The sequence below is a fragment of the Oryx dammah genome, unplaced genomic scaffold (assembly GCF_014754425.2).
Source record: "Oryx dammah isolate SB20612 unplaced genomic scaffold, SCBI_Odam_1.1 HiC_scaffold_16, whole genome shotgun sequence".
Classification (NCBI taxonomy): Eukaryota; Metazoa; Chordata; class Mammalia; order Artiodactyla; family Bovidae; genus Oryx; species Oryx dammah.
In genome coordinates this window covers 40,047,463-40,075,254 of record NW_024070200.1, presented here as the reverse complement: position 1 = coordinate 40,075,254, position 27,792 = coordinate 40,047,463, and the positions used below count along the sequence as shown (strand labels likewise).

At 43.2% G+C, this 27,792-nt stretch overlaps 1 protein-coding gene across 1 annotated transcript in view; it reads left to right on the top strand.

Moving 5' to 3' along the window:
- PCSK6 (proprotein convertase subtilisin/kexin type 6) overlaps positions 1 to 27,792 on the top strand; it is a gene marked incomplete at its 5' end in the record, with an annotated part of 168,981 nt that overhangs the window by 78,214 nt on the left and 62,975 nt on the right. Inside the window, one exon of the mRNA XM_040257107.1 lies at positions 25,157 to 25,329. Coding sequence (XP_040113041.1) covers positions 25,157 to 25,329 — 173 coding nt within the window. The remainder of the gene's footprint in view (positions 1 to 25,156; positions 25,330 to 27,792) is intronic.

Genomic DNA, 27,792 nt, shown 5'->3' with positions numbered 1-27,792 from the left:
AGATTTATTGGGGGAGAATTGGCATCTTTACAATAATGAGTCTTCCCACCCAGAAACATGGTATGTTTTTATTTATTCAGGTCTTCTTTGACATCATTTAAAATAGTTTTATCATTGTCCTCATTTTGATTCTATGCATTTCTTGTTAGGTTCATATGTAGGTTGATTTTTTAAAAATTGCATTGCTAATTGGTTATTATTGAAATGGATATAGAAAAGCTATTGATTTTTGTGTGTCAATCTTGCCACCTTAATGAACTATATTGGTGCTATTATTTTTTATTCTCTTGGCTTTTCTAGACAGATGTAAATAAAAGCTGTCTATAAATGATGGTTTTTCTGTTATAGTTAACACTGTCTCCTTAATAACTGTCATTTCTTTCCCATATCTTATTTCAGCGTATCAGAACTTCCAATGAATAATAATTGTTTATAGGTTTTGTTGTTTGTTTCTGATGCATACAGGAATGTTCCTAGTGTTAACACCATTTGTAGGCGTCTTCTGTAGCTTCCCTCCTGTTACTCTTGATTAAATTAAGTAAATTTTCATATTTCTAGACTTCTAAGAGTATCGATCAGGATGGATGTTGAATTTTATTACATGTTTTTTAAGAAAGCATTTAGTAAGGTGATTTTATTGTTTTTCAACTTTACTGTTTAATCTGTTTAATGCAGTAATTGCAGTAACACATTTCTTAACATTGGAAATTTCATCCTTTCATTCTTGTGATGCGTTTTATTTGATTATGACTATTAGTCTTTTGGGCTTCCTTGGTGGCCCAGACAGTGAATAATCTTGCAGTGTGCGAGACCCAGGTTCTGTGCTGCATTCAATTGTTAATATTTTATGCATGGATTTTGCATCTTTATTTATAAGATAGATTGAGCTGTTTTTTATGATGTCCGTCACCAGTCTTAAGAGTCATGCTGATTTCATAGAACGAGTTTCTGCCTTTTACTGTACTCTGAAATATTTCATATACTGTGGATATTGCCTGTTCTCTGAAATGTTGGTGGACCTTGTTAATCAGTCTGAGCATTTATGGTGACTCTTTAAAGGGCTGGGTCTGTTCAGGCTTTCTAATTGTCCTCGAGGGAATTTGGTAGTTAAGCTTTCCTAGAAAATCATCAATCTCCAGATTTTCAAATATATGAGATAAATTTTATGTTATATTTTCATAATTAACAAACATATTCTCCATATTTATAGTTAAAATTGTTCCTAATCTTATTTGTGGCATCTTGCCCTTTCTTTTGGTCAGACTGGTAAAAATTTGCTATTTCCTACAGAACAGGTTTTTTAGAGAACTAGATTTTTAAAATTGAAATTCAGCTGACATATAACATTATACTAGTTTCAGATGTACAACTTAATGGTTCGATATTTGTATACAGTGCAAAATGATCATAAGTCTAGTTACCATCTGTCATCCCACATGGTTATGAAATGATTTTTCTTGTCATTCAAACTTTTAAGATTCATTTTTTTAGCCGTTTAATATTTGCAGTATAGTATTATTGACTGTATTCACCATGCTGTATGTTATATCCCCATACCTTATTTACTTTATACCCAGAAATTTGTACCTCTTGGTCCTCTTTACCCATTTACCCCCCATCAGACCCCCTTCCCTCTGGGAACCACCAGTCTCTTTTCTGAGCAGTAGTGGCCCCGTTGTCCATGGTTTCGCTTTCTGTGGTTTCAGTTACCTGCAGTCAGCTATGGCCTGAAATACTAAGTGGAAAATTCCAGAAATAAACAATTCCTAAGTTTTAAATTACACCCATCTCAGTAGTGTGATGAAATCTTGAGCCAGCCCGTTCTGCCTTGCCTGGGACATGAATCATTTCTTTGTGTAGTATGTCCCTGTGTTAGGCACTTAGTGGTCATCTCAGTTATCAAAGGAACTGTCACAGTAACACAGTGCTTGTGTTACTTAATAGTGGCCCAAGCCCGAGAATAGTAATGCTAGCAATTTGGATACGCCAAAGAGAGTCCATAAATTGGTTCCAGTAAGTGAAAAGGTAAAAGTTCTTTGCTTAGTAAGGGAACAAAAAAACTTGTATGCTGAAGTTATTGAAATCTATGGTAAGAACGAATCTTCTATCCATGAAATTGTCATGAGGGAAAAATTTGTACTTTTGCTGTTGCATCTCATATTGCAAAAGTTACAACCACAGTGTATGATGAGTGCTTATTTAAGGTGGAAAAGGCATTCAGTTTGTATGATAAGATATTCTGAGAGAGAGAATGAGCAAGAGAGACAGCCCACCTTAACATAAATTTTATACTGTGCATTGCTATAATTGTTCTCATTTATTCTTATTGTTGTTAATCTTGTTAAAATTGTTATTGTCATAGGTAAGAGTATGTATATAAAAGAAAAAGTGTAGGATACAGGTTTCATATTATCCATGGTATCAGGTTCACTTCAAGTCTTGAAATGTATTTCTCACAGATCCAGGGAGATTGTAGTATCTGTGAGATTTTTTTTTTAGATTCAGCATACAGGGTTTGTCTTTACCTGGCTCATTTCACTTAGCACAGTACCTTCAAGGTCCATCCATATTGTTGCAAATGGCAAGATTTCTTTCTTTTTAATGGGCAATCATATGTGTCATATATATATATATCTCACATCTTATTTATCCATTTATTCATCAGTGGACTCCTAAGTTACTTCCATGTCTTGGTTATTGTAAGTTACACCGCAGTGAACATCGTGGTTAATGTATCTTTTTGAATTATGGTTTTCATTTCTGGATAAGTTATCCAGAAGTGGGATAGCTGGACCATATGGCGTGTGTGTGCTAAGTCACTTCAGTCGTGTCCGACTCTGCGACCCCATGGACTGTAGCCCACCAGGCTCCTTTGTGGAATTCTCCAGGCGAGAATTCTGGAATGGGTTGCCATGCTCTTCTCAGGGGATCGTATGGTAGTTCTGTTTTCAATTGTTTGAGAAACTGCCATGCTGTTTCCCATAGTGGCTGCACCAATTTACAGTCCCACCAACAGTGCACGGGGAATCCCTTTGCTCCACATCCTCACTAGCACTTGTTGTTTCTTATCCTTTGCGTAATAGCCATTCTGACAGATGTGAGGTGATGGCTCGCTGTGACCTTAGTTTGCACTTCCCTGCTGTTTAGTGATGTTAAACATCTTTTCATGTGCCTGTTGGCCATCTGTATGTTTTTTTGGAAAAATGTCAGTTTATATCCTCTTCCCATTTTTTAATCAGATAGATGATTTTAACTGTTTTCTCCAATTCAGGAAGTTGCCCTTTTATTTTGTTGATTTCATTCACTGCGCAGAAGCGTTTTAGTTGGATGTGGTTCTGTATGTTTATTTTTACTTTTGTTGCTGTTGCCTTTGGAGTCAGATTAAAAAAAAATACTACCGGGGGTGATGGCAAGGAGCTTGCCAGCTATGTTTTGTTCTAGGAGTTTTGTAGTTTTAGGTCTTTACATTCATGTTTTTAATCCACTTTCAGTTAATTTTTGTGTATGGTATGAGATATTTGCCCAGTTTTGTTCTTCAGCATGTGGCTGTCCAGTTTTCCCAATACCATTTATTGAAGAGATTGTCCTGTCTCTGTTGTATATTCTTGCCTCCTTTGTTGTGAATTAATTGACTATATATGTTTGGGCTTGTTATTTCTGGGCAAGCTATTTTTGGGCTTGCTGTTCCACTCTGTTGATATATTATTATTATTTTTTTTTTTTTTAGCAATTCCATGCTATTTTGATTGCTAGAGCTTTGTAATATAGTTTCAAGTCAGGGTGCATGATACCTCCAGCTTTATTCTTCCTTGTCATGATAGCTTTGGCTTTTACAGTTTCATACAAATTTTAGGATTATTTGACCTAGTTCTGTGAAAAAAATGCCATTGGAATTTTGATAGGGATTGCAATGAAACTGTAGATTGCTGTAGATTGCTTTGGGTAGTAAGGATATTTTTATAATATTAATTATTCTAGTCCATGAACATGAAATATCTTTCTCTTTATTTCATCTTCAGTTTCTTTTATTATATCTTTTTATAAGTTTTCAGTGTACAGGTCTTTCACCTCCTTAGTTAAATTTATTCCTAGATATTTTATTCTTTTTGATGCAGTTGTAAATGGTATTCTTAATTTCTCTTCTGATAGTTGCTTGTTAGTGTATATAATGTAACAGATATTTGTATATTAATTTTGTGTTCTGAAGCTTTACTGAATTTATTAGTTCTCTCAGCTTTTTATGAACTCTTTGTGGTTTTCTATATATAAAATCACATCATCCAGAACTAGTGATAGTTTTACTTCTTCTTTTCAAATTTATATGACTTTTATTTCTATTTCCTGCCCAGCTGCTGTGACTGGGACTTCTAGTACTATGTTGAATAAAAGTTGCAAGAGTGGACATCCTTGTCCTCTTCCTGATCTTAAGCAAAAGCTTTCAGCTTGTCACTGTTGAGTGTGGGTGGCTGTGGGCCTGTCATATGTGGCCTTTTTTATGTTGAGGCATGGACCCTCTGTATCCACTTTGATGAGAGTTTTTACTGTAAATGAATGTGGAATTTTGTCAGATGCTTTTTCTGATATGTCAAGATCATCATATGATTTTTATCCTTCATGTTTTGTATCATGTTGACTGATTTGCAGATGTTGAGCCATCCTTGTATATCTGGAATAAATCCCATTCAATCAAGATGTGTGATCCTTTTAATGTATTATTGAATTTGGTTTCCTAATATTTTACTGAGGAGTTTTACATCTAGGTTTGTCAGGAATATTGAACAGTATAATTTTCTTTTTTTGATGTCCTCATCTAGATTCGGTATTAGGGTAGTGCTGGCCTCATAACGTGAGATTAGGAACATTCCTTCCTCTTCAGTTTTTTTGGAAGAGTTTTGATAAGAGTGGGTATCAAATCTTCAACTGTTTGGTAGAATTAAGCAGTAAAGCCATCTGGTTCTGGCCTTTTGTTTCTTGGGAGTTTTTTGATTACAGAATCAATCTTCCTAATAGTGATTGGTCTATTAGAGTTTTCTAGTTCTTCATGATTCAGTCTTAGAAAATTTTATGTTTCTAGAAGTTATCCATTTCCTCTCGATTGGCCAATTTATGTATAATTATTCATAGTAGTCTCTTATGTTATTTTCTGTTTCTTTGTTTGATATCAGTTGTAGTGCCTCCTTTTTCATTTATGATTTCATTTAAGGCTTTTCTTTTTTTTCTTAATGAGTCCAGGTAAACTTCAGTCAATTTCGTTTATGTTTTTAAAGAACCAATTTTATAGATCTTTTCTGTTATTTTTTTAGTTTCTATTTATTTCCACTCTGATCTTCGTTATTTCTCCCTTTTTACTAACTTTGGGCTTCATTTCTTGCTCTTTCAGTTTCTTCAAATATAAAGTTAGATGATTATTTGAACATTTTCTTGTTCCTTGAGGTAGCCTGTATTGTTGTAAGTCTCTCTCTTAGAACTACCTATGCTGTATCCCATAGACTTTGTTATGCTGTAGTTCCATTTATATTTGTTTCAAGTTATTTAAAAATTTCTCCTTTGATTTCTTCATTGATCCATTGGTTGTTCAGTACCATGTTTAATGTCTACATATTTGTGTGATTTTTTCAGTTTTCTTCTTGTGATTGATTTCTAGTTTCATACCATTACTTGATATGACTTCAGTTTTAACTTTATTTAGATTTGTTTTGTGGCCTAACATATATCCTGGAAAATGCTCCAAGTGTACTTGATAAGCATGTATATTCGGCTGTTTTTAGAGGGACTGTCCTATATTTGTCTATTAGGTCCCTCATTTAAACATTTAAGTCTGATATTACCTTATTCATTTTCTATCTGGATGATCTATCCATTGATATAAGTGGGGTATTAAAGTCCCCTACTAGTATTGTATTGCTGTCAATTTCTCACTTTAGGTCTGTTAATATTTGATTTATATAAGTAGGTGCTCCTATGTTGGATACACTCATACTTACAAATGTTTTATCTTATTGTCAGTTTGCCCCCTTTGTCATTGCTTGATGCTCATCTTTATCTTTTATTAAAGACTTTATTTTAAAGTCTGTTTTCTCTGGTATCAATAGAGCTACCCCAGGTTTATTTTGATTTCCCTTTGTGTGAAGCACCCTTTTCTGTCTTTTCACTTTCAGTCAGTGTTTGTCCTTAGATCTGAGGTGAGTCTCCTATAGGCGGCATATAGTTGATTCTTGGTTGTTGTTGTGTACCCATTCAACTATTATGTCTTTTGATTGCAAAATTTAGTGTATTTAAAGTAATTATTGATAGGTATGTACTTACTGCCATTTTGTTCATTGTTTCCTGACTGTTTTGGAGTTCTGCTTCTTTCTTCTTATCTTGCTCTATTCCCTGTTTTGATGACTTTCTGTATTGTTATGCTTAGATTACTTTTTCATTATCTTTTGTATATCTACTATAGGTTTTTTCTTTGTGATTACCAGCGGACTCATAACAGCCTATCTATATAATAGTCTGTTTTATGTTGATAGCAAGTTAAGTTCAAGTGCATCCTAAAACTATGCATTCACTCCCCACTCCGCCACAATGTATGCGTTTGCTGTCACTTTTTATGTCTTTTTATTTTGTGTATCCCTTATTATAGCTATAGCTATTTTTTACTACTTTTGCATTTTCATCTTTATACTAGCTTTATAAGTGATTAATCTACTTCCTTTACCTTACCAGTGAGAATTTTACTTTCAGATGTTTTCTTATTACCAAATAGTTCCATTTCTTTTCAGCTTAAAGAAATCCTTTTAACATTTCTTGGCCTTCCCTGGTGGCTCAGATGGTAAAGAAATTGCCTGCAACGCAGGAGACCCAGATTTGATCCCTGGGTCGAGATGATGCCCTGGAGGAGGAAATGGCAACCCACTCCAGTATTCTTGCCTGGAGAATCCCATGGACAGAAGAGCCTAGCAGGCCATAGTCCATGGGATTAGCTGAACATGACATAACATTTCTTATCAGACCAATTTAGCGGTGATTAACTCCTTTAGCTGTTGCTCTCCTGGAGAATTCTTTTATCTCTCCTTCACTTTTGAATGATAAACTTACCCAGTAGAGTATTCTTGGTTGGAAACTTTTTTTTCTAGCACTTTGAATGTATCATGTCACTTCCTTCTGGCCTGCAAAGTTTCTGCTGATAGTCTCATGGGGGTTTCCTTGTATACAACACATTGTTTTTCTCTTGGTGTTTTTAAGATTCTATCTTTAACTTTTGACATTTTAATTATAATGTGTCTTGGGGTGGGTCTCTTTGGGTTCATCTTGTTTAGAGTTCTCTGGGATTCCTGAAGGGATGTCTGCTTCCTCCTCAGGGTAAAGAAGTTTTCAAACATTATTTCTTCAGATAAATTTTCTTCCCCCTTTTTTCTCTTTTCTCCTTCTGCGTATCCTTTAATTTGAATGTTATGCTGCTTGATGTTGTCCCATAGATCCCTTAAGCTCTCTTTCCTTTGTAAAAGTATTCTTTTTCTTTTGCTTCTCTGTTTGGGTGAGTGCCACTACCCTGTCTCTATACTCACAGATCCTTTCTCTGCTTCATCTGGTCTGCTATTGAATCCCTCAAGGGTATTTTTCAGATAAGTTATTGTGTTCTTTGGCTTTGGGACTTCTGTTTGGTACTTTCTTATATATTCACTGTCTTTGTGGAAAGACTGACTGTGTTCATCCATTCTGACTGTGTTCTCCCAAGTTTGGTGAGCACTTTTTATGACCATAATTTTGAACTTTTAATTAGGTAAATTACTTTGTTTCATTACAGCGCTTTCTGGACTTTTTATCTTGTCCTTTCGTTTGGAGCTAATTCTTCTGTCTCCTCATTTTTCTTGCCTCTCTGTGTTTGTGTCTATGCGTTAGGAGAAACAGCTCTCTTTCCCAGTCTTGACCGGGTGGCTCTGTGTAGGTGATGAATTTTATCATTTAAACTTGTCCTCATTCTTAGTTGTCTTTTGAACTATCTGTTTCATTGTTCTGGATATGTTAGCCCCAGAAACACAATCCTCTCTGGCCAGCAGAGCCCACTCTCAAGGGCATCCCATGTAGGGGCTGCATGTGCCCACTGGCTTTGGGGGGACTGTGGGGTGAGGGGTGCTTGTCTGCTGCCTCTGGTATAGCCATGGCAGCAATGCAGGATGACTGACACTTACCTGCCTTCTCTTTTGGGCCATAGCAGCAGCACGGGGGGGGGGGGGGGCGGGAGGACAGGTGCTAACAGGTTAGTCAGAGGGCAGAAATGGCACCTGCCAGCGTTCATCCCTGAGAGACTCCCAACAGGCTTTTGCTCCTTTGGCAGATTGTTTAAGATTTGCAGTTGAATCTTTTCACATATGATCAAGGCTGTTTACATGCACCTGGGTCCTAGGGTGAATGAGTTTGCATGGGAGCCTTTAAGAGCTGACCCTCCATTCCCTCCAGCCCTGGGGTTCTCCTGGGCATGAACCCCATTGGTTTTCAAAGCCAGACATTTGGAAGGCTTGTCTCTCTAGTGCAGATCCCTGAGGTGGGGCCTGACAAGGGGCAGCAAACCTCTGGCTTCTCAGAGAGAAGTTATGTGTTTGTGAGCTCCCTCCAGACTGCGGGTCTCCGGGCCTGGAGTTGGGATGGGGAGAGGGTGTTGGCGAGACCATGTCTCCACCTCTCCTACCTGCCTTGAGGTGGCCTTTTTAGCTTTTGTTGAGTAGCTGCAGCTAGCTCTTGGGTCTCTCTCCAGAGGGCATTTTTTCATATTAATATATAGTTTAGATTATTAAGTATCTACGAGAGGAGGTGAGCTCAGGATCTTCCTGTGCCAGTGTCTGGAAGCACTCCGTTCTCTCCTCCTGCCAGGGTCCTTGCCTGAGTCGGCACCCCCTGTTGTCCCCCCATTCCTGATGTCTACCTGGTCCCCATGCCTCGCCCTACCAGTGTCCATGCCTGAGTCAGCACCCCATGTGCCTGTCCTTCCCTGGCTTCCCGGTGTCTATCTGGTCCCGTACCTCCTTCTAAACAACTCGGCTCACTTGCCTTGCCCCTCTGGAGAGCCAGTGGAGGCAGCACAGCACACAACTCCTGGTGATCCAGGGCCGACTGCTCTTGCTTGGCTCTTGCCTAGCCCTCCCGGGATTGGGCGGTTTCAGGTTTCACCCGGGACCTGGATTGAGGCCAGCTCCACCTTCCCTAGCTCCTTGATGCGGCCTCATCTCCCTCCCACAGCTAAGACTTGATTTTTTTTTTATTGAGTTCTTTTATTTTCAACTCATGAATTTCTGCTTTTGTTTGCTTATTAATTCCTCCAGCTTTTAAATTTTTATTATTTTTTTCCTACCTCCTTGAATAGAATGTTTTGTTCTTTATTTTCAGGCTTTGATGTGCTTTAATAAGTAATAAACATTTTACTTGTTTTCCTCTCATTACCTATCTCTGGCTTAATTATACAGTGCTCTTATTATTCATTTCTGAACAATCTTTAATTTCAGCTTTGATTTTTTTTTCCCTGTAGCTCAAAAATTATTTATAAGGGATTTAAATGTTTTTTCCAACTTCATATAGAATTTTTTGGATGCTCCTTTTGTTGCTAATTTTTAACTTTATTGGAATCAGGGACTGTTCTCTGTATAATTTCTGCCTTTCTGAATTTGTAAAGTTCTCTGTGTGGTCTAGCACATGCTCGGTTTCTTATGAGCATTCCAGTGGGTCTGTGATGAGTACTTGAGGAGTACTTTTCCTCCAGGCTTATGCGAACAAGTCTCTACAAATCAGACCAGAGGTGCACCCGTGCCCCCAGGCCGCCTTGGTTTGCAGATGTATTTTGTGTGGCCCACACCAGTGTTGTTTTTTTAACTAGAGGCAACATTTATGGATCAAGAGATTTTATGTAGAAAATAGGAATTTGCCACTTCTCTTGAAAAAAATGAGAAGCTCTGGCTCCTCTGGCCCTCGTTCCTTCATAGCAACGCTTAGCTGGGGCTGCACAGTGGCCACCTGAGAGGGTGGTTTCCTCACCCTGCTCAACTCCTTGTCTCCTAGGGCTATCCATGTCAGCCATCTATCCTGCCTGCCTGGTGCCTACAGAGGCCACATTTGTCACCTGGCTGCACTGAGCTCCTTCAGGTGTGTGGGCATCTTGTATTTTGTCTGCCTGGTCTCTTTCGGAGAAGGGATGTTATTCTCCATATCAGTTGTGGATTTGTCGATTTCTCTCAATTTTGGTGTATACATTTCATAGTTACATTACAAGATGCATAAAAGTTATCATCTCTTTTTTATAATGGCTCTGTCTTTAATCAGTATAAAAATCCTCCCTTTGTCTTATTCTCTTTTTGCCTTTAATTGTTCTTTAGGGGATATTAATATTGCTGCGCCTGGTAAATTATTTTATCATTGCTTTCCTCATGTATTTTTCATTTCTTTACTTTTAACCTTTTGTAAGCAGCATGTGGGCTTCCCTGGTGGCTCAGTGGTTAAAAAAATGAAAAATCACCTGCTAATGCGGGAGATGCAGGTTCAGTCCCTGGGTTGGGAAGATCCCCTAGAGGAGGAAATGGCAACCTGCTTCAATATTCTTGCCTGAGAAATCTCATGGACAGAGGACCCTGGCAGGATACAGTCCACAAGATCTCAGAGTTGGACATGACTGAGCAACTAAACAACAAAGCAGCGTGTATCTACTTTTTAAAAAAATTTTTGATACCATCTAAGAACCTAGAGCCAGACATCCTGAAATGCAAAGTCAAGTGGGCCTTAGAAAGCATCACTACAAACAAAGCTAGAGGAGGTGATGGAATTCCAGTTGAGCTATTTCAAATCCTGAAAGATGGCGCTGTGAAAGTGCTGCACTCAATATGCCAGCAAATTTGGAAAACTCAGCAGTGGCCACAGGACTGGAAAAGGTCAGTTTTCATTCCAATCCCAAAGAAAGGCAATGCCAAAGAACAAAAAACCACACAATTGCACTCATCTCACACACTAGTAAAGTAATGCTCAAAATTCTCCAAGCCAGGCTTCAGCAGTTTGTGAACCGTGAACTTTCAGATGTTCAAGCTGGATTTAGAAAAGGCAGAGGAACCAGAGATCAAATTGCCAACATCCACTGGATCATGGAAAAAGCAAGAGAGTTCCAGAAAAACATCTATTTCTGCTTTATTGACTATGCCAAAGCCTTTGACTGTGTGGATCACAATAAACTGTGGACAATTCTGAAAGAGATGGGAATACCAGACCACCTGACCTGCCTCTTGAGAAACCTATATGCAGGTCAGGAAGCAACAGTTAGAACTGGACATGGACCAACAGACTGGTTCCAAATAGGAAAAGGAGTACGTCAAGGCTGTATATCGTCACCCTGCTTATTTAACTTCTATGCAGAGTACATCATGAGAAATGCTGGGCTGGAAGATGCACAAGCTGGAATCAAGATTGCTGGGAGAAATATCAATAACCTCAGATATGCAGATGACACCACCCTTATGGCAGAAAGTGAAGAGGAACTAAAAAGCCTCTTGATGAAAGTGAAAGAAGAGAGTGAAAAAGTTGGCTTAAAGCTCAACATTCAGAAAATGAAGATCATGGCATCTGGTCCCATCACTTCATGGGAAATAGATGGGGAAACAGTGTCAGACTTTATTTTGGGGGGCTCCCAAATCACTGCAGATGGTGATTGCAGCCATGAAATTAAAAGATGCTTACTCCTTGAAAGGAAAGTTATGACCAACCTAGATAGCATATTCAAAAGCAGAGACATTATTTTGCCAACAAAGGTCCGTCTAGTCAAGGTTATGGTTTTTCCACTGGTCATGTATGGATGTGAGAGTTGGACTGTGAAGGAAGCTGAGAGCCAAAGAATTGATACTTTTGAACTGTGGTGTTGGAGAAAACTCTTGAGAGTCCCTTGGACTGCAAGGAGATCCAATCAGTCCATTCTAAAGGAGATCAGTCCTGGGATTTCTTTGGAAGGACTGATGCCGAAGCTGAAACTCCAATACTTTGGCCACCTCATGCAAAGAGTTGACTCATTGGAAAAGACTGATGCTGGGAGGGATTGGAGGCAGGAGGAAAAGGGGCTGACAGAGGATGAGATGGCTGGATGGCATCACTGACTTGATGGACATGAGTTTGAGTGAACTCTGGGAGTTGGTGATGGACAGGGAGGCCTAGCGTGCTGCAATTCATGGGATCGCAAAGAGTTGGACACGACTGAGCGACTGAACTGAACTGAACTGAAGAGTCTCTTTTAAAGGGAATTTGATGTAGTCACCTTCCGATTCCAGATATATTTGTTATTGTATTTTGATTTTTCTTTTGTTAATTATTTACTAATATATTAAATTACATACTTATATATTTTTTACTGTTTTTCATGTTTCCTTTTACTTACTCCTTTTTGCTAGATTGATGTAGATTATTGCTTCTTCTTTGTTTTTCATTGTAATGGCTTGAAATTTTTGCTTTCCAGTTCTGTTTTTCTAACACCTTGAAACACACCTATCTGAATTTATCTTCCTACAATGTTGCACTTTGATCTGCACCTGCCCACTTCTCCTGAGCTAAGCAAGAACCCTCCTGTAGTCCCCGTCCCATCTGCCTTCTTCCTCTCTCCTCTGTTGCCCCCCACATTGGCATTGCCTCCCACATTGGCATCATCCAGGATTTTCAGTCTGTGTTGTTACTACATTTCTACATTACATGGCAACAGTTACAAGGGCTTCACTGCAAAGATGGGCCAGTTTCTTTGGTTACCTTTTTTTCTTTGATCCTATGTCTTTCTTTTATGGTAATTGTTTTATTTTATAAGACTTTCTTCTCTACTAAGGTCTTTCATTCTTTCAAAAGATATGTTTGAGTGCTTTGCTGTATATATGGATAGCTATCTACGTAGTAAACATTCTGAGTTCTTGAAGTCTCTATTTTTTTCCAGCAGATTTGCCTGAGTTTAGATTTTAAGTTCAAAATAATTTTCACTGGGAAGTTTAAAACCCATATCCCCTGGGTTTTTTTGGTATGAGGGGTCCAGTGCCAATGTTATTTTTTGTTCCTTCTCCTTCCAGAATCTTACAGGATTGTTTTTTCTTTTCCTCATTTTGGGATTCAACCTGTGTGTCGATATGAGTTTGTTTTCCTTTTCCTGTCTGGCCCTTCTGAGTTATTAATCATTTTACACTCCAGAAATCATGTGAGCTTAACTGCTAAGTTGGGGGGGGGCAGTTTCTTTGGTCATCACTGTTTAGATTTGAGATTGAAATTTAAAGACTTCTGTGCTTGGCTTCAGAGGATCCTTCTGTTATTTACTTGACTCTCTTGCTTGACTTTTCCTCATTCCATCCTCCCAGAACTCTTATTAATAAGACAGTGACAAAACTCAGCCTCTTAACTTTCAAACTTTTAATCCCTTTCACCTTTTGTCTTGGGTCTTGGGAGAATCCCTAAGCTCAGTTGTTTAGTTCTCTGATACTCTATCTTTGCAGTTTTGACATTTTGAAAATAATTTACCTTCTGGAATGTTTTCAATCAAGTGTCCAAATGAAATAATTATAGATTCACCTGCAGTTGTAAGAAACAATGCATAAAGTACCAGTGTATCCTTTACCCAGTTCTCCATCATGGTGATCTTTGTGTAAGTACAGCAACAGCATCACAATCAGTATACTAGCACTGATACAGTCAAGACAGAGAACAGGGTCACAGATAGATCCTTCATGTAGCCCCTTGATTGACACAACCACTGCTGCTCAACTCCTTCCTTAACCTCTGGCAACCATTGTTGTCTCATTTCAAAAATGATGTATAAGTGGAGCCATAATTTAGGACTAGGAATATTTTAGAAATGTCTTCCTCTTGCAAAAGTGAATTAACTCTAGGGACCAGTCTCGTGTGTGTGTGTGTGTGTGTGCGTGCGTGCGTGCGTGCGTGCATGTGCTTAGTTCCTCAGTCGTGTTGTACGCCGTATTAAGAAGTCACTCTACTTCCTTTCCCAGAGTCAGTACCCGATCACATTGGCCAACAGAGATTATTGAGCACTCTCTGGTGGGATTGAATCATGGTACTGATAAATATAAATATCCCAGTTACAATGTATACATGAAGATGTTCCATTAATATGTGTTACAGATTCTAAGAGGGTTAAATGTAAACTTTACCCTCATTGTATTTCCCGAGAAAGAATTAAAGTTGAGAGCTTAAAATTTAAGCAAAAATTCAAAACTTTTGAGTCCAAAGAATTGATTTAAATAAAATTTTCTTTTCCTTTCATTTTTAAACGTGAAGAAGTGAAGTCCAAGAATCTTCCTTCCCAGCTTTCTTACTTTTAACTAGAGGTTATAATCAATGTCTGGGTAGAGTATGGGACCACATTGATTTTTAAGTCAGAAATATTAGCTTCTCCATGTTCAAACATTTTCTCTCCAACTTGTTAATAACTTATTTAATATTAATGTTAAAAAATTTATTTTTCTCTGGTCAGATAATTTTTATCTTCTAATTTCTGACCTTAGTTTTGTGATTATTATTATCTAATAGATTTGTAATAAAGGTTGATAAAACTTGAAAAAAAGGAACCATATACTATGTAACTGTTGGGACTGGTGTTTTGCACTCATTATGGTGCTTCCAAAATTCTTCCAGGTTGTTGTATACATCTGCAGTTTGATCCTTTTCATTGAGAAATAGCGTTCCATGGTATGGACGTAACACAGTTTCTGTCACCACTTGCCCACTGAAGGATATCTGTGTTGTTTCTAGTTTGGGGGGTATAACTAGTAAAGCTCCTGGAAACATTCTTGTATGAATGTGTGAGCATTCTCCCATTCTTGTGTGAGCAGTGTCTTCATTTCTTTGGGATAGACGTCCAGCAGTGCAGCTTGCTGGGTTCTATGGAAAGTTACATGTTCATTTTTTTTCTTTTTAAGAAACTGGCAGTGTTTTTCTGAGAAGCTGTGCCATTTGACATTCCCACTGACACTGTGTGAGTGATCCAGTTTCTATGCTGCTTGCCAGTATTTGGTGTTGTCACTGATTCTCCATTAGCCATTCTGATGGGTATGTAGTGATATCTCATTAATTTGCATTTCTCTAAGGCTAGTGATGTGGGGCATCCTTTCACGTCCTTATTTGCCATCTGTGTGTCCTCTGGTCGTATGTCTCTTCATGTCTTTTTTCTCATTTTCTAATTTTTAACTATTAAGTGTTGAGAGATCGTTATATGTTCTAGCTATTTGTGCTATGATGATGATGTTGTTTGTGAATGTTTTCTCCCATTTTGTAACTTGCCATTTCATCCTTCTCAACTATGTCTTTTCCAGTGTAAAATTTTAAAATTTTGATGAAATCCAGTTGATCAACTTTAACTTTTATGGGTCATTTTTTTATATCAGTCTTATAGCTCTGCCTTATCTTACATTCTTTTTTTTTTTCTTATCTTACATTCTAAAGATATTATCTTTTTTTTTTCTAAAAGCTTTACAGTTTTATAAAAATCTTTTAGTTCCATTTTGAGAGATCTACTCTGAGTTGGTTTTGTATAATGTGTCAGACCTGTGTCAAGGTTTCTTATTTTTGTTTTGTTTGCCTATGGACATTTAGTTGCTGTGGCACTGTGTTGCAGTGTCTTTCTTCCATTGAGTTGCTTTTGCACTTTTGTCCAGAGTCATTTGAGTTATTTGTATGAGTTTATATTTTAGCTTTCAGTCTGTTCCATTGATCTATGTGCCTGTGTCAGTCTGCCAGTACAGCAAAGTCTTAGCTGTCGTAGCTACAGAAAGTTATGAAATAAGGTAGATGATTGTTCCCACTTTAGATTTCCTAATTCTTTCGCCTTTCTCTACAAGTTTTGTCAGTATTTTGTCAATATCTAGCAAAAAATCTTGCTGGGGTTTTGGTAGGAATTGTGTTAAACCTGTACGTTAACTGGGAGAATTGACCTCTTTACTATGTTTATGAACACAATATGTCTCTTCATTTATTTATATCTTTGATTTCTTTCATCAGCACCATGAAGTTTTCACCATGCAAGTTCATACATGTTTGGTTAGGTTTATATCTATTTCATTTTATTTAAATGATGATAAAAGTCATAGTTTTTCTTTGACATTCATGTGTTCATTGTTAACATACAGAAATACAAATGTTTTTGCATGTTAATCTTGTATCCTGCAACCTTTCTAAACTTCATTATTAGTTCTAGGTGTAGATTCTTTTAGATTTTATACTTGATACTGTTATCTGCAAATTGGGGGAATTTTATTTCTTCTTCTTAATCCATGTGCTTTTTATTTCCTTTTCTTGCTTTATCACCATGGTTACAACTTCCGGCCAAGAGCAGACATCCTTGCCTTGTTCCTGACCTTAGGAACAAGGTCTGGACCTTTACATTAAGAATAATTTTTTTGTAAACGTTTTTTAGAAAGTTCATTATGTTCCCTTCTATTCACAATTTTTTGAGTTTTTTAAAGAATGCATGGGTGTAAAATGTTGTCACCACCTTTTCCTCATCGAGTGACATGTTTTATGTGATTTTTCTTTAGCTTGTTAGCATGGTGGGTTATATTGGTTTCTGAATATTGATCCAGTATTGTCTGTAGAGTAAGCCCCACTTGGCCATGATGTTTTCTTTTCCTTTTTGATACATTACTGAAACCCATTTGCTAATATTTTTTAAAGGGTTTTTATGTTCATGAGGAGTAGTCTTGGTTTGTAATTTTTTTTCTCTCTCTCTCTTTACACTGTGTTTGATCTTAGTATCAGGGCAGTCCTAGCTTCAGTAAGTGAATTGAGAATTGTTCCCTCCCTTTTATGTTCTGGAAGTGATTGTGTAGAATTGATGTTAATTCTTTAACTACTAGTAGATTCTTCTGACCTAAAAAAATCTCTTTTGTGGGGAGATTTTTTTTTTAATTACAAACTAAATTTCTTGAAAAGTTACAGAGCTGTTCAAATTGTCTGTTTCATACTGAGTGCAGAGCACGTATACTCTACTGTGTCCGAGTCTTTGTGACCCCATGGACTGTAGCCCTCCAGGCTCCTCTATGCATGGGATTTCCCAGGCAAGAACTGTGATAGTTTGTATGTTGTGAGGAGGTGGTCCATTTCATCTAACTTGTCACATTTATCTGTGTAGAGTTATTTGTAGTATTCTCTTATTGCACTTTTGGTGCAGTAGAGTCTGTGGTTATATTTTGTTTAATTCCTAATGTTGGTAATTTGTGTCTCCCCACCCCCACCCCCCCTTTTTTTAAGTCATTCATACTTGAAGTTTACCAAGTTTTAGTAATCTTTTTAGAAAACCAGCTCTTTGTTATGCTTATTTTCTCTAGTGTTTTTCTGTTTTCAACTTCATTGTTTTCTGCTCCCATCTTTATGCTTCCTTCCTTTCTCTTGCTTTGGGCTTATCCAAGTCTTTTTCTAGGATCTTGAAGTGGATGCTTCCGTTATTGATTGGAGATGTTTTCCTCTTCTCTGATGTAAACGGTGGTGCCATAAATCTCTCTCATAGCAGTAAGTTTAGCCATGTCTCACAGATTTTGATATGTTGTATTTGCCTTTTCATTCAGTTCAATGTTTTGTTTTTCCCTTGATACTTCCTTTCAGGCTCATAGATTATTTAGGAGCGTGTTGTTTTGTTTCCAGCTGTTTGGAGATGCTCTGTTCTCTTTCTACCATTGGTTACTAGTTAGAGACCAAGTTAGAGTCCCTCGTGGTTGTGGAACACACTTGGATAGGAGTTCAGTTCTCCTAGATTCATTGAGGTCAGAGGTGAATCTATCTTGGTAGTCTTCTGCATGCACTTGACAAGGACATGTATTCTCTTGTTGAGTAGAATGTTCTAGAAGTGAGACCCTATTGGTTGTTGGTAGTGGTGAGTTCTTCCACATCCTTGCCAATTTTCTGTCTGGCTGTTCTGTCAACTATTGAAAGAAGATGCTAGAGTCTGGCAAGGTGGTACTAGACCCTCCATTGCCCACTTTGTTCTCCCTGTCCAGCTTTGGTGCCCTCGTCCTTGGTGTCAGACTCTGAATGAAGCCTGCTGCTGCCCACTGGCAGCCCAGAGGGGAGGTGGCTATCCCACCCACCTAACCCTAACCCCAACCCTAACCCTCTGGCATGGCAGGACCCTAACCCTAACCACCCCACCCCCTCACCCACGCCACTCCACCCCATCCCTTCACCACCACCCCCCGACTCCACCCCCCGCCACAGCCTCCCACCCCGCCTCCTCCTCCTGTCCCTTGTTTTCCAGGGCTGTTACTGTTTTATTTGTTTCTTTTCTTGCTTCTGTTATTTCTAGGGCCCTGAGTAGAGGTAGACCAGGGGCTCGATTTCCCTTCGTCATCCAGCCAATCGGTATATTTTTATTGTGATGGCGCTCAGTGCGGTCACTGGTTGCCATTAGTTACCAGATGCTGCACCAACACACAGTCATCTGTGCATCTGGTCCTCAGAATGACGCTTGGAGCTGGGTGTTCGTACAGTTGCTTCACACCAGGGGAGACTGACAGAGAGGAGGCTTGCCTGCTACCTCTGGGTCCGCACCACTGCTGCTGGCAGAGCCAACATGTGAGCTCAGGCCCCTGGCGTTAAGCCGAGGTCGTCCCTCTGCAGCTGTGGCTCCTGGTGCTGCAGTGGTGACCGGGTGAAGACTGTTGCCACCACGCCCGTGAGGAGGCGCAGAGCAGATAGAAAGGGTCCATGGTCCGCAGTGGGCATGTGAATCCTTCTCCTTGGCTGCATTTACATTTCTTCCAAAGGTAACTGGGCCTTGCTTCTCTCTTCCAGCCTCATATGTTCTAAGCCATGCTCTCCATCCTTCCTGTGATAACTGGGACAACCTGGGAAGTCACAGAGAGAGGATGGCGAGCCCTCCCCTGCCCTTTTCTCCTCACTGTCTTTATTCTCTCACTCTCTTAACCTTTTTTTAATTAAAAAAAAAAAATTTTAGCCCTGTGCTTAGTGTTCCCCATTCCTCTTTCCCTGTCTGCTTCTGGTTGGGAGTGGTGGTGGGTGGGCTCAGACTTGCACCCACCAGCCTTCAGCTCATCGTCATCAGTGTCTCACCTGCTAGGTGAGTTCTGGACAGAGCCCTCCCGGCTAGTTCCTTGAGAGCCCCTCCCAGACTTCCGGGGGGCGGTGAGCCAGGCCACTGCATCGAGTCCTCCTGCCTTAGGGCCCCTCCCAACATCCTGTAGGATGCCCACCCCACCCTGGCCTAAGGAAAACTTGCTGGGTGAGGTCACCTGTAGGGCACATGATGAAGCCCTTGCCTTTTTAACTTTAGGGGGCATCTGGCTTTTGGCAACTTATTCCCCTGAGCTGATGCTTAGCAGGACTCAGACACTTCCCTGAGGCAGGATGGGGTCACCTGGAGCACAACCTGGCCCTGTGTCCAACTCCAGCTCAGCGAAGCCCCCCAGCCCAAGGGACAGATCCCCAGGCTGCTGGGGGGTAGGTGGTGCCCTGGAACTGAAAGGTGTCCTGCTCAGGCCTCGTGAAGGACAAAAGGCAGGTGCCTTTTCAGCCTGTTGACTGTTTCTGGGAAGGACAAGTGCAGCAGCAGCAGCCATATTCCTGCTGGTGTTTTTGTTCCCTGTTTGATGGGGGAACTGAATCTTGCCTTTCCTTTCATAAACAGGAGAATGTTAAGTACATAACAGCTAAATTAATCCTTGCCCATAAATTAGTTCATTATGTTAATTCAGGCTCATAGAACTCAGTCTCATTAGTGTTTCCATTAAGCTGTTTAGGCTTACGAGTATTTTAAGAGTACAATTTAAGCTGCAGATTAATCTTCAAAGGCTCCACGTGTGTTTTTAACTGCAGGAAAATTTTAAATGCATTGGGAGGTTTGGGGAGATTTAGTGACTATGGGTAGCCACAGCCTCCACATTCTCATCAAAGGCCCCCACCTGCTGGGTATGGTACCCCGAGGCTGAGAGGAGCCTTAGGAAGGAGGAGATGGGCAGGTGTGGCCACTGTCCTCCCCAGAGGACAGGTGAGCCGATTCTAGGCTGCATGTGCGGTTCTGAGGTTGTCCGTGTAAGCAATTCTGCTCCTGGGGGGCTTGTGAGAAAGATAGGCATGGAGAGAACACACAGCATGTCCGAGCCTACGTGACAAGCCAGTGGCCTTCTTGCTGGGTGGTTTGACTGTCTTCTTTTCACTGCCTTCTGGTTTCATCAGAGGCCCGCTCAGGGCGTCCTGTCATAGGACGTACGTCCTTCAGGGCTCCTCCCATTCCTGCCTATGGGGCTAAGTCCCTGTCCTGCCTGCTGTCCCCTGTCCCACCCCGCCAGCCCTGCTTGAACTGCTTTGCTCTCTGGACCCTGCTCCTGGTGCAGAAACCACGAACCTCAGTCAGGATTTCAAATCTCCAGCGCACTGCTGAGGTTCTTCCACTTTTTACTGTTCTCTGACGAATCAGCAGAACCTGATTATGAAAGAGTGACCTGTTTTGAAATAGAGTTTTCCTTATTATTCAGGTATGACAAGCCCACAGGTCAGGAGACAGTGGTCCCTGAGCAGAGGCTGTCACTCACAGTTCCCAAGAGAATGGGTCATGCTGCCATGGGAGACACATGGCAGGCTCCAGGGTCTCTCTGGAGGCAGAAGGAGCAAGGGAAGCAGTGATCTGCAGCCCTTATTGTGGTTTCTGCATAAAAGACACGTGAGGAGGGGGTGAGCAGGCCTAAGATGGGGTAGTTTGAATCATTTCAGGGCTTGGGGCTTAGGGGCCGCCCCTGGTGGTCTGGTTCCTGGCCCTGGGGTGATTGGGGCAGGTGGAGAGTAACCTGAAGGTAAGACCCGCCCTACCCCCCCACCCCCAATGAAAGACATGCCTGTGGCGTGGGCTCTGGATTTTATGGTTTGCTGAAGGAAGACATCCTGGGGGCCTCCTGTACCATCTCCAAGAACTGGCCAGCCTGGGAGTGTGGGGGTTCAGTCCCTGCAGGGTCAGCAAGGCCTGAAGCATCAGAATACAGAAAATAAGAGACAGGGTTCGTGCGAGACCTACTGGGAGAGGCCTCCTCTCAGGGGCCCAAGACGGTGCAGGACCTCAAGAGTTTACTGGACACCGCTGGCTCCTGCCTCGCTTCCACTGTGAGGGATATCGGACTGAACAGGAGCCCAGGGAGACCTGGTGTGGTGGTCAGCTGTGGTGTCTGGACACTTCTGTAACCCTGTGGCAAGTTCACATGTGCCTCCTAGTCCCGCAGACATGCCTGAGGTCTTAGGAGGAGGCTGTTCAGTGCAGGCATGTTTACAGATCTGAGAGCTTATTTGTCTTGGGCCATAATGAGAGCAGAAGCCTTTTAGGTTTGCAGCATTTCTAAACAACTGTTGCAACCTCCCTCAGCCCAGAATGGCTGTGGGTAGGACAGAATATACTGTAGTTTTAGTGGAAAAAGAGAAAGATGAAATCAATTCTCTGTGGAAATTGCTAAAATAAACTCTGGATTAATGAGCAAAATTTGTTGGGGAGGCCCATTTGTCACACTCAGGAAGCCACAATCTAATTTTACTTGCCGCTGTTCATTGCTCTTGCATTGCCATTCATTTGCTGAAGGCAAAACACATTACCTCTCAATAGACAAGAGTGGGCCTACATCCCACTCCCCTTCCCTCCTCCAGACGGCCTGATGGCTGACTTCCTGTTGGGGAGAGGGAGGAGGGCAGGGGGTGTTCTTCTGGTTGTCTTTTCCTTGGCTCACCAACAGAAACCTTTTTCTCTCGGTTCTAGAGGCTGAACGTCCAAGGTGAAGGTGTTGGCAGGCCTGGTTTCTTTCAAGGCCTCTCTCTAGACCAGCAGATAGCTGCTTATCTCTGTCTCCCCGTGGTCATCCCTTGGTCTGTGTTGTCCTTCCTCTTAGAAGGACACCAGGCCTGTTGGATGGGTGTACACCCATGTGACCTCACTTCCGCTTAATTACTCCTTAAAGACCCTGTCTGCAAGTCCAGCACTGCCCGCCTACCACTGGCCTGTGAACGTGGACGGATGCAGGGCACTTGCAGGGGCGATGCAGTGGCCCTGGGTGGGTTTGTCCGCCGCACACGAGCCTGTGATTTGCATGTGCTGTGTGCTCAGTTGCTTCATTCGAGTCCGAGTCTGTGTGACACCATGGACTGCAGCCCACCAGGCTCCTCTGTCCATGGGATTCTCCAGGCAAGAGTACTGGAGTGGGTTGTCATTCTCTTCTATAAATTAGGAGCAAGGGAAGGGAGGAAGGATGAGTCACTATGAGAAAATTGTGGTTGTTTTTTTAACTTCTTCAGGAGACTTGTAAGATCAGTGCTTTCGTCGGGTTCTCCAGGACAGTGAGGCTGCTGTGGGTGCAGGTCAGTCTGTGGAAAGGTGACTGTTTGCAGCAAGCCCAGCTGTGCGATCTTCTCGGATGTGACTCTGCCAGGGGCTGAGCTGCCCAGCAGGCCCTGCGAAGCCCTCTCCCCCTCCTCCTCATCACACTTCTCCCACCACGTTCCCTAGATGGGACCTCAGAGTGGACGGGTCAGCCCCGCGTGTCCCATTCCTGGAAGCCCTGGACCCAGCCTGCTGCCCAGTTGTGGGCACACCAACAACCAGGACAAACCAAATCCAGATGGTTTGTCCACATTATTTTTGTACCTGACAGTTTATGGGAAATGGGTCTTCATTTTTTCATTAAAGAAATGATGACTGTTTTCTTCAGTTGGGCATTTCCAGAGAGCCATTTGCATTTAACGCCAGTACTGGAACAGCAGGTCTCCACTGGAAATATTCACCTTTTCCTTGTTGGCAGCTTGTCAGTGTTGGAAAAACAGATGCTTAATTAAAAACTCAGTATGTCATGCTTTCTTCCTCACACATCAGTCACTCTTCCTCCAGGATGGAAGAGGAGGCATGTGAGAGGTGTTGGGAAGCATTCTGGTCTTCTGTTTTTATGTACTTGGGGGATATCTCCTGGCGTCTTGTTCCTGTTCAGACGTTGGCATTCCACCACCCATCCCTGGCCTGGAGAGGCCTGAGGGTGGCAGGCTACTGTCACCCCCTGGATGGCAGAACTGGTTTGGTTTTGGCTGTGTGTATGGTTGGTGGGGTCTCTTGCCCTGGAGAATCCATTGCTAAAGATAAGGACATGAAGAAACCAGCTGCTTTTTTTTCAGAAAGCAGAGGGCATCAGGGCCCCGATGTTATATTATCCTCCCGACTGCCCCAGCAGGTTTTTTGGAAAACATGGGCTCAGAGAGTATGAGACCCTGGCCCAAGGCCAGATGCAGCTGGAATGTGATTCCACCCTGGGACTGTCTAGTGCCTGCTCTCTTCCCCCTGAAGCACTCTGCGGTTCATCTTGCCCCGGGGCTGCGTCTTTGCCCCACGAAGCAGCCAGCATCCTGTACTGGTTGTGGCCCCTCCTCAGGGTTCATGGCTCCAAGAGCCGCAAGGTCCCATCTGTGACACAGCCATGGAGACAGGGGCCCTGGACACACAGACCAGAGACCAGGAGGCATGGTTTTGGGGGCCATGCTGACTGCTCTCATCCCCCAGAAATCAGAAAGGAGAAAGTACAGCATGGGGGGTCCATCCTCCACAGATGCTGACAAACCCAAAGAAGATTTGGCTCTTACTCTATTCAAACAGAGAACCTCATATTTATCATAAGACACCAAAACAAAGTGAGAAGACAAGGCACCAACTGGGAGAAGGTATTTATAACATAAGTAACTGACAAAGGATGAATTCCCAGTACACGCTGCATTATTTAAGCCTGCTTCCACTCATATTAAAGCACCCACTGTTAAGGCAATGGATAAACTAATGCACATTTCTGAGTACTTTCCTGTGTGAGGGGCAGGCCTGGGTCAAGGCCTCAGGTGTTCAAGTTCATATTTTCCCAAGATGGAGGTTCATGTTTGTCTGTTACTTTCTTTAGTAGGCTCTGTAACTAACATGTACCAGGCTTTATTTAGTAGGCTTGTAACATGTGTCCCAGGCAATCCTTCATGTGTCAAATAGTAAATGTTTTAAAAATAAAGGTAAAAAGTAGTTATTGTTAACAGCCCCTGGAAGTAGGTTTTACTGCCCCGGTTTTTACAGTTAGGGTCAGACCAGCTGCTGACACAGTGGCCACTTACCGCATGCCAGGCACATTATATGAACCATCTTTTTTGATGTTTTGTTGCCTCAGCAAATTTGACAGCTTTCATCACTGCATGTTACAGACGTCAGAAGCTTAGGGACATGAGGTCGCCCCGTGGTCACTAACTGGTTGCAACAGGTGGTTGGGCAGGGTCTGCCCGGTGGCCTGCTCCGTGTTCCCCCCACTTCCCGTTGGTGAGGGCCCTCCTCCCCAGGCCTCCTCTCTGGAGCTGGTGACAAAGTGTTCACGCCCCACCCCGCTTCCTGTACTGGCACATCCAGTCTTCAACAATGGTGGCAGCCCTGCATCTTGCTACCAGGCACCTAAGGGTCCAAACCGCTCAGGCAGCCATGAGAAAGTCCCGCAGACCAGGCGGCCCAGACCACAGGCCCTTGTGGCTCACAGCTCTGGGGGGGGCTGAAACCCGAGTTCAAGGTGCCAGCCCACTGCTTTCTCGAGATGGCCCCGTAGCGTGGCAGCTGGCAGATGACCGCCACCCGTGTCCTCACGCGGCAGAGGAGATGGGAGGCACGCTCTCGCCGTCTGTTCTCCTGAGTCTGCTAGTCCTGACCTGGCCCCTCGTGACTGCATCCGAACTTCCTGAGAGTCCTGCCTCCAGACATGCTGGCATGGGGTTAGGGGGTCAACCCTGAGCCTGGGGACACAAGCCTGCGGTCCATGGAGGGTGAAGGAGTAGGGAGCAGGCAGAGCCAGCAGGTGAAACAGCTGGTATTGATGTCTGCTCTCTCTTGAGGCTGTCCAGCCACAAGGAGCCAGCCGTCTGGTGACCTCAGCCTTCCCTCAGGCCTCGGCCAGGGCCCACGTGGCTGTGGGCACCATTGTTGAACCTGTGATGGTGCTCAGGTCTGAGTCCCTCTCGTTCTGCTGTGAATTTCTCTGACATTGTGTTCAAGCAGGGTTTCCAGGCTGTCAGGGCGGAAGTTGCTAGTGGCTGGGATCCCAGCTGAGTGTGGGGCCCGATGTTGTACATGGGAACCCTGCCCACGAGGGGCCAGCATCCACACGGCTCTCACATCCGCCTGTGCTTTCAGGCATCCGAATGCTGGATGGAGATGTGACCGATGTGGTGGAGGCCAAGTCTCTGGGCACCAGACCCAATTACATCGACATCTACAGCGCCAGCTGGGGGCCGGACGATGATGGCAAGACGGTGGACGGGCCCGGCCGGCTGGCCAGACAGGCCTTTGAGCACGGCATCAGAAAGGTGTGGTGACCCAGAGCCGTGGTGGGAGGGCAGGGTGAGGGGCAGAGTGAGGGCTCTCAACAATTAAAAACCAGAGAGAGTAAAGGAGCCAAAAACATAATATTAAAAGCAGTTCTACAAACCCAAGATGATCTTCTCTGCACATTGAAGGGCTCCGCTTCTCACCCTTTAAGAGGCGAGTATGGGATCAGCTTCATGCTGGTTTGCAGTCTGTCTTATTAAGTAACCAACATAGAAGTAAGGAGAAATCTTGTCATGTAGGTATCGGTGAATAAATTTGAGGGATGTCACTGGAGGTCCAGTGGTTAAGACTTGTGTGGGGGCAGGGGTTCCATCCCTGATCAAGGAAGCAAGACCCTATATGCCCCACCAAATTAAATAAATATATAAATAAATTTGAGGATCATACAGAGTCGGAGTGACTCAGAGAGAGGCCTGACACAGGATGAGGTGGGACCAGGGCCAGAGCGAGGGAGAAATCAAGTGGGGGCTCAGGGCAGCAGCACCCACCAAACTAGAGCAGATGGATGTCATCTCATTACAGAGTCACTGCTCCCAAGGTGCCTGCAGCTCACCTGCCAGCCCCAGGACTCTGCCTCGCAGCCTGACAGCCCCCAGCTTGGGGTGTGCAGCTGAGTGGTGGGGGTCCTAGACCGATCACCTGGCCTGTTAGTGGGGCTCTGCAGGTGGAAGGGTGTCTGGGACTCAGCCCACCTGCCCACAGGACCCCCGTCTTGGAGCTCTGTGCATCCATCACAGGCTGTGAGCTTGCCCCGCACCCCCAAGACATCAGGTCTCCATGGTGCTCCCTTCCCGCCAGTGTGCCACCCAGACATTTAGGACATCTGGGGTGGAGCCTACCAGGAGCTGTCAGAGCAAACACCTGAGCATGGGCCCTCAACCCATCGGCCAAGGCGGGCAGAGGAGGACACCCCAGTCACTCCATGGGCGTCAGTTCTGGGTCCTTGTGAGTCAGGAAAGCTGGGGCAGAGAGGGTCCTGGAGACAACCTAGGTCTCACAAGGAGGGGGCACAGTGGATTTCTGGGTGAGGACAGCTTCCTGGAGTAGACACTGGCCTGTGGTCAGTGTCCCGGTGGCCCTGGGTGGCCAGGCAATGCCGGCAAGGTTAGAGCTGGAAGTCCAGGCCTCCCGAGGCAGGGTTTATGCCTCTGACTTCTCCTGTGGGAGATAGAACAGTGGGGCTCGGTCAACCCCATTTTAGTATTTATATACTTTTACTATGCTGTTAAAGTTATTATTTTATTATAAACTGTGCACCATGATTAAAGTGTGGTCAATGCATAGTTAACAAGTCAGATGGTACCAGTGGTTGTCCTGAAAGCAAGGCTTACTGCCCTCTGCACCCTACCCTGCCCCCCTCCACAGGCCCTTGATGATTTCCTTTGTCTGAATAATACAATCTGGTCAATTTTCTGGATGTGCTGAGTTTGGTCCCTTTCTATCTATTAATTCCCTTCTATGGCGCTGGGGTGTTTGTTTCCTAGAACACCCCCAGCCTCAGACCCCATAGTCCAGGCCACGCGATACTGTACACAAGTATGAGCCTTCTTATTCCGCCCTCTCTCCTCCCCGGCCGCTCAGGGCTTGACTGTCTGAGAAGTGAGTGATCAGAGTGGGGCTCCGTTCTCATGTCCCTCACAGCTCTGTGCTTACCCTGACACTCATGAGACAAAAGAAGCGGGGAACAGGTAGACATCAGCACGTCCATAGCTCACACTCAGGACACAGACGTCTTCCTCTATCCTCATGACTCCGAGGAGATGTGCAGGCTCTTCAATGAGCTCGGCGAGTTCACCGGGTGCTGGGAGGTCAGGGCACGGGCATATTACCCGCTGCCAGATGCACAGATCTCATTGCCCCAATTTCCAGCATCCCTTGTGTGCTGGGTCATGTAGCTCTCACTCTTGACACCAAGGGGAACCTCCTAAAATTAGATGTAAGTTAGAGACCACTTTTACTGAATGGAAATGGCAACCCACTCCAGTACTCTTGCCTGGAGAATCCCATGGAGGGAGGAGCCTGGTAGGCTACAGTCCATGGGGTCGCAAAGAGTCGGACACGACTGAGCGACTTCACTTTCACTTTCTCTTTACTGAATGGAAGATGCTGCTTTTTAAAGATATTTTCTTTATTCTCTTACTTGGTCGCACCAGGGATAAGTTGTGGCACATGGGCAGTTTAGTTGCAGATGTGAGCTCTTAGCTGTAGGATGTAGGATGTAGTTCCCCAACCAGGGGTTGAACCCGGGCCCCCTACATTGAGAGCGCGGAGTCAGAGCCACAGGACCACCAGAGTCATCCCTGAAGATGCTCTTTGAGAGATGTGAATCCTGAGTGTCGGCCGTTTCTATGAGATGATTTCTAAAGATTCTGAGAGCTGAGGACGAGCTGTTTCCAGGAGATGGGCTGGTTGTCTGGGCCTGACCTCTCTCTCGGGCGTAT